A 16021-nucleotide genomic window follows, 5' to 3' on the forward strand; every position below is an offset into this window, starting at 1 on the left:
AATTCGCAGTTTTATTCGAAACTAGAAAAAATGTTAAAAATCAGGAAATTGATGAAATTAAAATGTTAAAACGTCAATATTTTCAGAAAAAAAACTCTACAAAATGGCTATCTTTAATTTTTTTTTAAATAATTAAATAAAAAAATACATTTTTTAACTTTTTTACCAAAACATAAAAATAAATTAAAACATGAAATATTTGTAGTTCCTGTTCCTGTGAATTTTATTAAAAAACCAGAATTATGACATCTCCATTATTTCAGGAGATATCGCAATGGGTAAATCCTCGCGGAACACTCTGTATATGTACATATTTTTGGTTTTTTATTATATATTAATCCCAGCCCTAGTAATAACTACTAATAATTAATAGCTAATGTCTAATATTTTGTTTTCTGAGAATAAAATATTTACAATATAGTATACATATTATAGGATAATACTATAATAGGAATCGGGGTTCGACGAGCGATTGTTGTTGACTTGTTGTTATTGCAAGTTTTATTTTGATAGGTACCTACACACGTTTGGCTTATAAAATAAAATGGTTGAAAAAATATTTTTTTTCAATATTGTAAATTTTAAAATTAAACTAAAATCGAAAAAAAGAAAATTATATTTAAAATTGAAATCATAATATAACTAAATCGAAATCGGAAAAAAATGATATCGAAAATTTTTATTTCGATTTCAAACCCTGCTTTTAACTAAGACTGACTACTATACCACTAAAATGCATTATTTGATGAAAAAAAAAAAACTAAAGATTTCAAAGACTTTGTAAATTAGTAACCATCCACGAACTTTAAACGGATTGATTGCATTTTCGGAATAGCAAATATTGATTATGAACACAAATTAAAAACCGCATAATATTTAGATTAGTATGTAGATATGCCGTTGAACATTTATCAGATATTAAATAGCTGTGCACATGATTTTAGTTGATACATAATAAAATAAAATCTACTTGTATTCTGTTGTAAGTTTATGTGAATCAACTGTAGGTGTGCAAAGTATTATATTTAATTTGTCTTACTATTAATATTTTTACATTCAATTTGACTAACATTTAATTATAAATAAAACGCATTAACGAGAATAATGCATTTTCACTTCATTTTCACATTTTACCTGCATAGCAGTGATTAAATATTTCAGCTGTAAAACATCAATTAATTTTTTACTTTATTTTTACAGCCAGAAAACTTATTGTACTACAGCACAGACGATGACAGCAAAATTATGATAAGTGATTTCGGATTGTCTAAGATAGAAGATTCTGGTGTAATGGCGACTGCTTGCGGAACTCCCGGATATGTCGGTATGTACAAATAAATCTTTTTTCAAACCTATATTTTGACGCATCTTATAATATATTGAACCAATTCTACCATACCCTTCCACCCTCTTCAGCCCGTGTAATAGCATGGTCGTTATATAACTCAAAATACCTTTAAAGGAAAACGTATTTATTTTATACTCGTTATTACTTAATTATGCAGTTTTAAATATATATAGCCAATGATTGAGTTAACATAATCACTACGTTATGATTTATATATAATTTCTCGAGTGTCATCCCAAAACTATACCATTGTTTTGTTTTTAATAATATAAACAATGCTCTCAATTTTTCGTCTTCGTATTGATTTTTAATGATATAACTTTTATGTTTAATGCGTATTTAAATTATTGTGAAAACCTGTCGGAAAAAATACTCACAAATATATTTTCTGGACTTTATTATTGTTCAAATGTTGTTCGTTCTTAATATGTATGATGAGAGCTCAACGTTTCCAAGACTCACAACAATAGATGCGCAGTGATATACGTCTGATTTAAATGACTGACGAACTCTGTTCGAATTAATTTTTCATTCACCATGATTAATCGCAATCTTCAGGTTTAAAACTAAAATAAAATACCACTCCACGACCATGCGAAGAATGTACGCTTTTTAATATTTTCAGAAACGGTATTTGGACCGACGTGGCAATAAATTTCTTTTGAATTTTGTAATTTCCAAAATGTGGGTGGCGCCGACCGCTCGTCAAATATTTCGGCATGTACGATTATCTCAAAATTAAAAATTAATAACGGTTGGATTCGATTGTTTCGTATTATAAAAATAAAAATACTAATTTTGATGTGTAAAATATTATCGTCTACTTTTTACTCAAAATATGATGGGGAATATTTGTATTAATAATAATATATTTCTTATACTCAATAATAATGTGACGATTAAAATAAAATTGTCGAATTTTTCAGCATAATGATTTGAAATGTATTAGTTAATTATTTATCCATTGTTTTATTGAAGGATTAGGTATTTCATATTTTTTCATGCCTGTTAACTATAGCACACGCTCTGTAAAAATATAGGTATGTAAATATATTTGAAATACTTATTTTGTGATCTTAAATTTAAAAATACAAAATATAAAACAAATGTATTATTTTAATATTAAATTTTTTTGCTCTTAATTTTAAAATAATATCATCAAAATATTTATAGCCAGAAAACTTTCACTTTGACATATTTTGATCCCCAATAAAACTATTTTGAATATTTAACATAAACTAAGTGTTTTAAGTATTTTTTTAAATGTATTTAAATACATTTTCGTTAAATTATTACCTACCTCATTTTTTACGAATTTTGGCACAAATTTGTAATTATGCTTCATTTTAATTTATAAAAAAAATAGCTTTATTTCTGTAATTACAAGTTATGCATTAGATTTATACTATTCTTTTACATTATTGTCAATCGATAAATCGTCAAAGAATTTCTCCATAATTCACCCCACTCACCACGGTCTGACACGCATTTATTCCGCATCATCCGAGTGCTGTTGTTGTCGTTTATTTATATATAAATTGTTTACTGCATAAAATTCTTTTCAATAAATCGTTTTATTTTTCTTTGACTCTGAGTTGTTCATAGAAAACTTTCAAAGCGGGCGTGGGCCTAGTTCCATTTTGTTTTCTAAGAATGAAATACGTGAGCCATAGGAGCCATACGACAATATTTTATATGTGATTGTTTTCTCCCCGCCAAACGTTTGATTTTTCATTACTCGAATGTAAACCTTTGTTGAATCTCGGAATTTGAAAACTTCGCCGTATTTCGTTTTTGCATGTGGACAAAATAACATTTTGTAATATCCACATACAAACGGTAATATAAACTCACACACAAAGAGATTTTACGTGAAAAAAGTGTTGCTTTTAGTATTACGCGTTATAAATATTATTGTTGTGAAATGATAAATATTTTGACAAAAATCTCTGTAATATTTAGTGTTTGATTAAGAAAGAAACTCATACAACTATAAGACTATATAACAAAATATTATCTGTCATCTTTATCTCGAGATTTATTTTTAAATAAGTCCAACAAAATGGACAATCTAGGAAAAAAAATATATTATCTGAACGACGTCCGTATTAAAGAATTAAAAAAATTTCAATACATATTTTACTTGTATATGTTATAGGTTATATGTTATAGGCATAATTTATATAAGCTTATAGATAATATTAATAATCACAGTAGCATCCAGTTTGGTAAAATATAATGATGATAATCGGGCCAAACATGTGATCGTATTAGGCTGAAATAATTTCTTTATATAAATTGTTTATTATTCTCATATAATAATATAAAATAATATTACAACACTATGAGGTATCGGAATAAATTTAACCACAACTGTGATGTGCCTAAATAGCCTATCTTCGACGCCGTGTTGGATATTTAAATGAATCGAATAAAAATTATTATTTTTATAAGTAAGGAATGTATTTATATTTATTATTATTAGAATAAGCTATTTAAACCATGGTGTAAAATATTCACATTTTAATTCTTTCTTATTAAAATAACATACAATTTAATTTAACATAAATTGCATATTTGTGTATGTAGCGCATATTTTTGTTTCAACTTTTAACTTATATTTTCAATTTAATTACATAAGTTTTGTAATGAGAAAACTATTTTTAAAGTTACAAGTAACAATTTATCTACTACATGTCGTAAATTGACTTACATTTTAATAATAGCAATAGTATTTTATGGGATTATTATTAATTGTAAATGGAATGTTTTTGGAAAAAAGTAATTTAAGCTTCTGGATTACTAATAGTAATATTAATTATTTAAGCATATCATCTCAGAATAGTTTTTCGTATGCAAATATGTATTAAATTATATCTTGGAATTTTTAATTCAACACACATCCTTTACAGGGACCTACTCAGTGACAATGTACATGATATACTCGAAAACAACCATACAGTAAAGCGACTTTGTCAGTTTATTTTTAGTTTTTTTAAGATCCCTAGCTAATTATAATATATTACACTTAACTTGAAAAATGTCATTAAAATATATATAAAACGCTCTAAATGCAAAAAAAAAAAACACTGACGGATTCAAGATAAAAGATACCGACTAAAGCTGATTATGACGCTGACGACTTATTTGCTCAAAACCATAAAACCGCACGTCAAGTTTATATTCTTTATAACCATTTTGATCTATTTTTCATTTTAGGTCAAATCACAACCTTTTTATTCTATAGAGGTAAAAAAGGCAAAACAAAAATGTTATTCGCAATCGTGTCTCGATAATATTATAAAATAGTGAACGTTATTTAATTCAATATATTATAAAATCGAAATAAAACTGTCTTATCCCGCACATCACCCAACATTTTTTTAGTATAGTATAAAAGAAATATTCACTACGTATTTTCACGGTCGATCGTATTTTAGACAGGATATGACGGTAGTTAATAGTTGGTGTTTTTCTAATGAAACTCCAACAACGTTGAATATGTGTAGTATTGTCTACAAAAAGAATTATTATTGTATTATTCTTCGACATGTACTCGAAAATTAAAAATAAAGCGTTATACAAATTTAGGCTATTAAAATTAGAGACAATGGTGATCAGGTTTATTACAGTGCTTCAAAACATCAAAATGTATAACAGAAAAAATGAAAAATCAATCTTAACGAAATCGGTTATTAAGGAAAAATAAAAATTGAATATTATTGTAACATAATTGGATATATAATGAATAATGATTTACAATAAACTTATAATTAGATCAAATTATTGGAAATATCATTATACAAATTAAATAAAAATATACTTTAACTGTAATATTAATAGGTGATTTTTCATTAAATGTTGTTGAATTATTTATCTTTTATCTTTTGGTTAATAACAATTTTTCTTTTATTTACATTTTATATCCCACTTAGGTCTTTCATACCATTTAAAAACCTTAGGTCTAGAATCGTTTTTGTTTTTAGTAATCATACTGCATCAAATATTTAAATATCCATGTCCAGTTATAATTTAGATCAATAATTAATTACTTTTTATCTTACCAAAATACTCATCAGTTATGTACCATCAGAAAAACGTTTATAACCACAAATATAGTAGGTATTTATAGTAAATGCATCGTGACCTGTAAATTTAAAAGCCATATAAATAAAAACCATTAACATTTTTATTTACAAATGTTAATTTTTTTAGTAAAATTTTGAATACATAAAATATGTAACTATTGGTTATATTTGAAATCACAATAATATTAAACACAAAATGTTTGCTATACACAAACATCCAACAACTAACAATTATATATATTTTTTTAAGCCTTTTAATTTCAAAACACAAAATCATATCATATTATTTTCACCATTTTTGTATGATAAATTTCTGGCTACCTCATATGTATTTGTGCTTATACTAAATAACAAATATTCGTTCTAAAATATTTAGATGTTGATGCATTACTTCAGACAATAGCCGTTTATAAGTTTATTAGCTATAATATTGTAATAATAATAATTATTATCATTATTTTGATCTTCTCTACAACCGACCAATACTACAATATTCTAATAACCCAGTCTTTGATTTTGCTGATTCTTATAAGTAAATCTACACAAATATATTCAAACTTTATTTATTTTATTACGGAAGAAAAAAAAATACTATAATTACATCTTTTGAAACAGCTCTAGCCTTCCTAATTCAGAATCACAGTTGGGTACGAGAGGAAAATATAAATCGCAAACTACTCGTATATTAAATTACAATATTGTATTATAATACACTTCGAAATTCTATTGCTCGACAGCTGTGATCATAAACCTACCTTGATTCGGTTCTAACCAACGTGATATAGAATAATAATCATAGGTCTCGAAATTGTATATTATATGAATTATTTATTTTTTAAATAAATATTCGTTTCAAGAAATATACAATATTTGTTTTTACTTATTTTCTTATTTTATTCTTTTTATTAATTACAACATTTTATCTTAACTTAGTTCACGCTTATTAATAAAGACTAAGTACTAACTTTTAATTTATGAAAAGAAATTCTCACCCGAGACAATAATTATAAGCTAAATATATCAAATTTTACGAAAAGCTGAAATTATTAGTATGTAGTATATAAAATTAAACTACATTCAACCCGTAATTATCTTAGAAATGTTAAATATTTAAAATTAAATCTTTCAAATAAAATACATAAAAAACCAATAAAATATTAAAAATATTGTTTATCTCAATTTAAGTCCTAATATCAGAATTTCGATAAAAAAAAAAAAATTAATAAAATATTTTTAATAGTAACTGATATTACAATTTAAATTATTTTAACGGTAAATTGTTTATGTTAATAAGTTTGTGACGTATACGTATTAAATAGTGTATTGTTTTCGAGTCGGTAACTGCTGTATTGTGGGTATATAGGTGTCGATATTGTATCTCGTTATTGATTAGGTCACTATAATAGATGTGTTAAATAATTGGTATTCTATAACGAACCAATGCATAAGATGAAAAACGATTCTGAACAAAGATAATATACACTTTTTGGTGATCAAGACGAAACAATTATTATTTTAATAATAATATAAAAATTTAAAAAAAAAATTGTATATTTTTTTCCTAAATCCCCATTATTTTGAAATTATTCTGCATTTTTTACTATCAACGTTATAAGTAAAAACTAGATCTAATTCGCTAGCAAAAACCTCCTCAAAGTTGATGATTAGAGTATTTTTTACTATTAAAAGTGTCTCTAAACATAAAAATAAATTTAAATTACATATATCATTGTAAAATAAATCCATTCTTCACTCAGCTCAGAATCTATTTACTATTTAAATAGTAAAACTTATTGTATTAATTTAATGCAATTTAAAATGAAAAATATAATAAAAGATATTATTAACAAAAAATTATACTAAATGTACTGAAATTATAAAAAAAAATTAAGACATTCTAAAAACATAAACAATGATAACATTTTTATTTTAATTGATTCGCGGCACCGCGCGAAAACGCGGTATTCTTGTGTACATCAAGTAGGTATAATAAATTTCACTTGTCTTAGTAAAGAAAAAATGAATTTTTGTCAATTACTAATTTTTTTTTATGAAAAAAACTCCAATTGTTCATTATCAATATTATTTATTAGTATAATACATTATATACTATCTAATTATATAGATTTATGTATATATCGTTGTATACATTCTTTCACAGAACACGTCAAGTACTACGGGTCAAAAAATATTATTACTGAAAATAATGTGTTTTTTTTTAAGTTTTCCATGGACCGTGTATTACTTATACCTGCAGCACCATAAATGCATGTTATTAATAGTTAAATATAATGATATTGATAAAAAGTTGTCACATTTGCAATAGTAAAATATAACTAATACTTTACCCATAAATCGGTCGGTTTTTTGTGCCTTTGAACTGTATTTTCGGGAAACCCTATAGGGAATGATTGGAATTTATTTAATATGTTATATTCGTTTCAGTGATAATATACTAATACTCCCAAACGCTATGCGTCTTTGTGAAAATTGTAAGTTGTACGACGACTTTTCCACTCGGTTATATTGCTGGGAAGGGGGATCAGTATAAAGCGTTTTTCGTGACAAAGTTGGACGTGTGCCATGACGCCAACTTTGCACGAAACTTTTAATCGAATTCGACAATTTTAATTGATTCTCTCTCAGCAACTCTACGTCCGCATATAATTTGTTTCCAATTTACGATTATTATAATATTATTTTCGAAGTCTCTTCAATGGAAATTCCTATAATTACTCTGAGAACAATGTCTTTTATTAGTTTTATGTGTTTTCTCATACACCACATTCTCTTATTGTTCCATATATTTTAACAGAGTATGTAATATATCTAATTTTAAATTTAAAAAAGCACCATTTTAACACATTCATTTAATTAGCTTTCTAACTAACTACAAGTTTTCAAGATACAAATGTATAAGTATTTTTGCCCTTCTGCACACACCACTGTTTAGTATCCTTTTGACGAAGCAAATAATAACAAAGATTAATTTACAACTTTAATCACTTACAACGTTTTTTTTTTTTTTTTTGGCTCTATTTAATTATATGATATACGATAACTTATATTTCAATCATATTTGGTTAAAATTTATTTTCAATAATTTAATAGTTTAAATTAATTTATTGTCATATTTACACTAATGGTTACACGTTAAAAAAAAATGATTAAAAGCTTAGGTTAGTCCTTCTATCAAGGAAAATTTAAATTATTAAGTACTATTACAGATTGTTTAATGGGACATTCATTTTTAACGTTTTTAAATTTGTTTTCCTTTCTACGAATTTTCCGACATTTAACATTAAAAAAAAAAACACACATGTAACATGTACATATTATATAATTTTTGAATCATTTTTATATATTTTGTTTTGTCTATTTATACGACTTTTTAGAGCAATCAACAATATTAAACTAACCACAGTTACTATACTTCAATTATAACTTACATATTTTCAATACGCGTATTTCATTACTAAAAATGTTTATTTAGTTTTAATTTAAAACGATTAATAATATATTTATTAACAGACTCTATAGCCTTTTTTTTTTGAAGTTACCAAAATGTTTATATTTTTTTCCTACGCATTAACTTACGAAATAAGTAAACGAATAAAATCCCATCAAGATAATATATATATATATATATACCATATAATTCAGTGTTTACGACATTACAGTGTTGGGCATATTATTATTATCTACGAACAAGTTCAAGTAATATAATATAGTTAGAGTCTTATGAGGCGATAAATTTCACTAACGCTAGTCTCGCGTTGTCCAGCTATTTATTATAATAGTAGGTACGTGTAATGACTCTGCACGTCATGACGTCTACACACGAGTTTTCTCGAAAAGTGAAAAAAAACAGAAGCAGACGAAGATGAACGTAAATAAATTGAATTACAGCTAATTTATTTAAAAGCTAGGGCGGTATACGACACTAAATATCACATCCAACTGCGATAACGATGGACTCGATGTAATTATACTATACAATAATAATATTATGCATATGAAACTGTCAAAACGAAAAAAACAAAAGCAATCTAACAAATAGCTGAAATAAAAATATAATAATAGTATAGTACGGCGTAAAATTATACGGATCGGCGTGACAAGGCCAAAGAATTAAATTCGAAAAGCGTACAAAACAGTTAGTATTCGCATCTCTTCCTTTTTATATGGAGTGAATTTTTAATCCAAGTCACAGCTGTAATCACATGGTCTCAGACCGACAATTTTCCACTCATAAAAAATAATAAGTATATTTTAGGTACTATGAATTCAAAAAAAAACACGGCATCTCTGACATTTCTTAATCTTTGTATACCGTATGCATAGGTGTAAATTTCAAGGCTTCCTGTCAAAAAGCCCCTTCAAATTTTTTCGGTAAATATTTACATTTATTTTCATCTTTAATTAAAATGTGTGCACTTTAAAACACTTTGATTTAGTTGATCTTAACAGATTATTTTTAAAATTATTAAGATGTGTATTCAAGTATATATTAATATTTTATTTAAAGTTACTAGGTATGATATTATTATAGTACATAATCAATTTTCAGCGAAAATAGTTTTTCTGAAATATTTAGAATAAAAATTAGGACGAGATATTTATAATGGAAATTAATTTATTATAAAGTATAAGCAAATTTGCGAAAAATAACAGATCTTTGTTTCTTAAAAATAAGTAAGCATCAACAAAGTGATCAAAGTGTTGTTTATATATAAAATAAAAATTTTTACAGCCAGCAGTATTATTAAAATGTATTAGTAACTAATAATATCGCCATATCGGTGTATATATATCGGCTATCATCGGATTACAATTGAAATTAAAAACAAACACATTATAACAAGTAAAACAAATTAATAAATTGAAGCTATATAGAGGAACTTTTAGGTATTACTCACATATAATCATATTCGCCGATTCCCGGATATGAACGTATAACAATTTTGTATTAAAATTATTGAAATTTCCTAGCATCCTCGATATTGATGTTTTAAAATACTTATTTAAATTTAGATTTCTTACGGTATTTATAATGAAAAAATATTTACTTTTTTCGAAACCACTCTTTTTCTTCGAAAATGTATTAATCGCTAGAACAGATGTTTTATTTGTCTACTATAGCCGCTTTTGATAAAAATAAAAATGTTCAGACACACGCATACTCAATTATTATTCGGGTAATATTATATGATTTTATCGTTTTTATTATATAATAAAAGACGAACGCAGTCTTTTTCCTTCTTTATTATGTATAAAAACAATGGTACATTGGTTAATAGTTAGTATTCGCCAACCTTCGAGACGACTTATCCAATTGGTATCAAATGTTGAGTCTTTTTAGATTAGTTTTTCAACCGATGTAAGTTACTATAGGTGGTTCATGTAGGGATTTCCTTTTGGAACAAAAATCGAACATCTCTTTACTTACTTATATGATTGCCATTAGTTATATATATAAAAAAAAAGGCTTTTAATTTTTATAAATAATCTACTAGCTGAATATTATACTACCCGTGTACAGTTTTGTAGGAAATTGTACAACCTATTTAATTTAGCTAATTATATATATATATATATATATATATGTGTGTATTAAATAATTATTTATTAATTTTTTAGATTACTTCGTTTCCGTTGAGTTCGTAATTTGTATATCATTTTTATTCTACTCGAAAATTCTTCGTCGTGATATTATAATACTTAGTATAACTTATATTGTGGATACCATTTTGGATTCGGATGCCATTTTCATCTAGGATGTCACTGATGTTATCTACTCCAACTCCGGTTATCTACCTATTACCTAACGATAACTATAAATTAAATACATTAGCAAAAACCCAACTGGTATTATATATATATTAGCTAGTAAAACCGTGTATTTTATATACTAACGAACATATTTAGGAATTTTATAAAATAATTAGTTATTTAACTAAATAACTTATTACATACATTATCACTAACAAATATAAACTGAATGTTCGTTTGTAGCTTATATTTACTCAAAAAATACTCGACAGATTTTGACATTTCAGATCTTTTTTTTTAGAGATATCGGAAAAATGTAGAGATTAAATTGAACTCCGTTACCTACCTCGGTCGAATTTTAAGGCGAAGCGAGACAAGTGCACCGACCCAGATTTGCCTGTGAACTGAAATACGCTAAAATCTGAAAACACCACCTGTATAGCGCCATGTTTTATATTTGTTCATTTTTTTTACCCAGCGCGTTGTCGGGTTATTATACATCTAGTGTAATATATTGTATATTATAAAATGTTTAAAAACGCGCGTTTGTCGCCAGCTGCAGTGACTCGGAGCTACGCCGGTGGGTATAGAAACTAGAAAGCCGGTATGCCGACATAACATATTATACGTACGTAGTGGTATACCTATGTATATAATATGTGCGACTGCGGTTATTAGCATAATATACGATGTTATGAAAACCAAAACTCAAATGTTTACTCGGTCGTACTACGTACATATACAATATTATAGAATATTATTCTACGTATACATATACCCATTACAACAGCTGTAGTACTTACCCACAATGCACCGCCGCCGTCGTGCGCACGCGCGATGCGCGTAACACGCACACATATACATGTACATTACCGTAGATAAACCGTATACGTGCTCGCACGACTCGACAGGATTTAATTAAATTAATTAAATACGAACGCCTGTATAGGTACTATACTGGTAGGTATAGGTCAGGACGCGATTTCGCATAAACAATAATTCAAAACTGTACGTAACATTGCGTTAGCGCACAATACTATTATAGACATCATAAAATACACACGCGGTTATATGCGTATATGTAGTTATACGTATGTGCGACTGAACCGGCTGACAGAATGTGTAATTAACCAACTGTGCTATATGTAAACACTTTTATTATAATTAATTATTATGTTACGAGTATTTAAAAAAAATTATATATAAATCATATTATTTTGTATGGTTACATATTATAATATTTTGTTATTTCAGTTACACCCTTTACATAATATAATATGTTACATGGTGGCACATTAAATCTAATAGTTTATGTGGTTTTGATAAACAATTGATAAACGTTTTTATACTTTTTGAAAAATGTTAACGCAATTTTATTTTTTTATCTCAAGTTAATGGTTATGATTTTCCACAGAGCATTGATTTTATACGATGAATGAATCGATTTTAGAATAATGTATATTTTTTTATTTTTGAGTCTCAACATTTTTTTTAATACAAAAAATACTTAGATTAACAACTTAAATTGAGATTTTTTGTAGAAAATTAGATCTATTTGGTGCTTTTGGGAAATCAAAATTGAAAGTTCTTATTACTTTTTAAATTAATTGGTAAAAACTAAAAACAATAAGTAAACGTTATTACCAAAACAATTATTTTGGTAACCTTTATTACTAACAATTTATGCCGTCTTCGCTCAGAATCGTTTTTCGTCGCAACACTAATTTATCATTAAATTGTAATTTAAAACATCCATTACAGTACCTACTTAACAACGAAATACATTCGACTCCTGCTGAACAGCGGAACAGTTACCTTCTTTCCCCTCTTTTTACATGTATATAATAATATATATATATTCAAACATCTCAAATTAAATATTAACAAATTTTAATAGTTTTTCATTATATATATATATTGATTTATTATTTAATTACAATTTAAAACATCCTTTACAGTAATATACTATTGTACTCAATATAGAAGTACACTAAGATATACTTATCGCTATACAGTGACTTGCCCAGTTTTTATTATTTTTTATTATTGTAAAAAATATTTTTTGATTAACACTATCACAGTTGTTCTGGTAAGTGAAATTTTATCTAATTAGTTCTTTGAGAGGAGGACAGGGGGTTCAAGAGTAAAAGTTCTTCATATTTTTCTAAGTAATCTAAAAGAATCAAATAAAAATTACCAAAAAACAAGAGTATTTATGCAACATAAATTTTTTTCGAAATCAATTTCGATATTTTATTATAACTTAGTACGTATTTTTAACTTTTCTTGATTAAAAATTAAGTCATAAGGTAAATAAATGGTATATGTATAAAAAAAAAATTGATAATTTCTATTAATGCGATGGTGTCACTATCTTCCCATCACCATTAATAGTGAATTTGAAAAATTAGAACTTCAATGTTCTGAAGATAAAGTCAAGGCTTACTTATGATGCGTGAAACGACGGCTGGACGGATTGTCACGCCTTATTGTTGTACGTCTACGGCTCGGTCAATATTGTTATTGGTGCAGACTAAATATTTTTCCTCGGCGGTAAACAAACAGTAATACGTTATTATTGTTTAAATACGCTCGACGTGGTAAAATGTGTGCATTCTTAAGTAGTTATTATTTGTGTTTTATGTATTGGGTATAAGATTTTTACGTTAGGCCTGATAGATTAAAAATCATTGATAGGCTGGTAGAAAAAATTACAAAGTTCTACCTAAATGTTTTTTCACAATCCTTAGTTATTAACTTGTTAAAAATAAACAAAAATATAAATTTTGCTATATCCTTTCCAATTTCTGGCAAAACACTATTATAATTTATTACTGTTTTTTAGGATGATCAAAAAACACATTTATTGTTTTGACATTTTTTTTTAAACTATACTAATCAACAATTTTAAATTCTATAAGAAAGATGCTAAACGTGTTTTAACACTGTTGATTTGTGTATATTCTATTTTATGAATTTTGGCAAAATGTAATTAACTCGACCCAACGTAGACTTATCTGATTTTTTCCAGAATTATTATTTTGTTGTCCCTTGTGAAATAACTTATTATATTATTTCAAAAAAAAACCAAAAATATAATATACATTATGTAAAAATGTGATCATTATTTGCATCTTATCTGATTTTTGCGCTAAAAAAAACCAGCTAAGTCCGTTTAAAAACTATATATATAACGGACTAGTCTGGTTGTTGTGTCTACTTGTAATGATTTTTTTCTTTGTTTTATTCTATACAAAAGTGCATTTTCGAAAAAAGTGGACTTTTCCTGTTTTACAGCAAGCTTTTTGATTATTCGATACAAAGAATTTCCATGCATATAATCGTAATACATTATAATCCTAATAAATATTTTTTATGAAATAAAAAAAAAATAAATATAAAAATAAATAAATATTTCTATTTCTCATTAATTATGAATATACGGTACACACAATGTAACTATTATATCTACGTCATGTTTAAAACAGGAATGTTATTTTTCAAAGCATTGTTGTCGACCAAATTCTATCGAGAATTTGAGATGCATGTTTTCATACACCCATTGCTTTGCCACTTTTTTTTTTATTATTAGAATACGACAAAAAAAAAATTTATTGCCTGAAAATGTGTACTTGACCAAACGGAATTAAATTTTAAACTCATTGAATCTGTATACACTGCAAGAAGAACTTTTTTTTTGTAACTTTATAACAATTTCACATAAATTTAAATACTAACCACTCTGCCCCAAATTTCAATATAAATGTTTCCGAATAAAAACAAATTTTGAATTGTGATATTTTGAGAAATGAGTCAGGGGATTAGGGTGACGTGGAGTTTGTGGTGAACAGCCCGGCATTATAATTAAATAAGCACACGACCCGGAGAAGTGGCTTATATTATTATAGGTATCAGCAGCTCTATACACAAAACTCGATGCCTCAGTCGAACCATTGATTTAACGATCTAACACCATTAATATTTTATTAGTTTTAAATTAATTTTGACTTAATATGTAGTCTTTAAATTAGCACTTACTTTTTTTTTTTTTAACGGGCCCAGTGCTTTTTTTCTACATTTTCTTCAATTCAATGAAATGCATAAATAATATTTTTATTAATACCTTACTTATAATAGTGTTCCACTAAACTACTATCATATATCTGTTTAGGAGGGAAGTGATACGGTGTATTTTATTAACAAAAACGAGTTCACAAGCAAAACTCTCATACCTTGATTAATAACTATTTTGTATTTATATGAAATAAAACTTTCTACACGCCCCTCACTGAACTCTAATTTTTTTATTTTATTTCAAATAATGGTACAAAACAATTTGTAAAAAGAAATTTAAAATTGTCTTTAAGATTATTTAAGATTTATTATGCTATTTTTGATTAAAATATTGAAAAACGAAATTTAATGTGGACAGTAGAATATTTTCCTGTATTAATTTTAAAGAAAATTGAATTGATTCTACAGAACACGATCATATTATTCCTGTAGTGTATTTTTGAGGGCAAAATGATATTAACATGATTTCGCTGTAAACAATTTGAAATTCAAACCACATAAAATGTCGGTCATCAATGATGCATGGATTTGTTACTAGTGTTAAAAAATATATATACTAGATATACTGTATCACCGTTAGGGCCAATTTTTCATAAGGTCGTTTTGTCACATGAAAATGTAATACCATAGCATGACATTTCCAACACACATTCGTCTCGAATAATAATTTGACGCCAAATGTGCTCACTACGTGCATATGAAGCGTAAATATTGTATTCCTGATGAACGCACGTTCATC

General features: G+C 26.3%; 1 protein-coding gene across 4 annotated transcripts in view; it reads left to right on the forward strand.

The window, feature by feature from the left end:
- The window catches only part of LOC113559447 (calcium/calmodulin-dependent protein kinase type 1), a 340687-nt gene that overhangs the window by 291846 nt on the left and 32820 nt on the right, over window positions 1–16021 (forward strand). For all 4 annotated transcript variants that reach the window (XM_026965283.1, XM_026965284.1, XM_026965282.1 and 1 more), the window contains one exon: window positions 1201–1324. In XM_026965283.1, coding sequence (XP_026821084.1) covers window positions 1201–1324 — 124 coding nt within the window. The remainder of the gene's footprint in view (window positions 1–1200; window positions 1325–16021) is intronic.

This window comes from Rhopalosiphum maidis, chromosome 3, assembly GCF_003676215.2.
Source record: "Rhopalosiphum maidis isolate BTI-1 chromosome 3, ASM367621v3, whole genome shotgun sequence".
NCBI lineage: Eukaryota > Metazoa > Arthropoda > Insecta > Hemiptera > Aphididae > Rhopalosiphum > Rhopalosiphum maidis.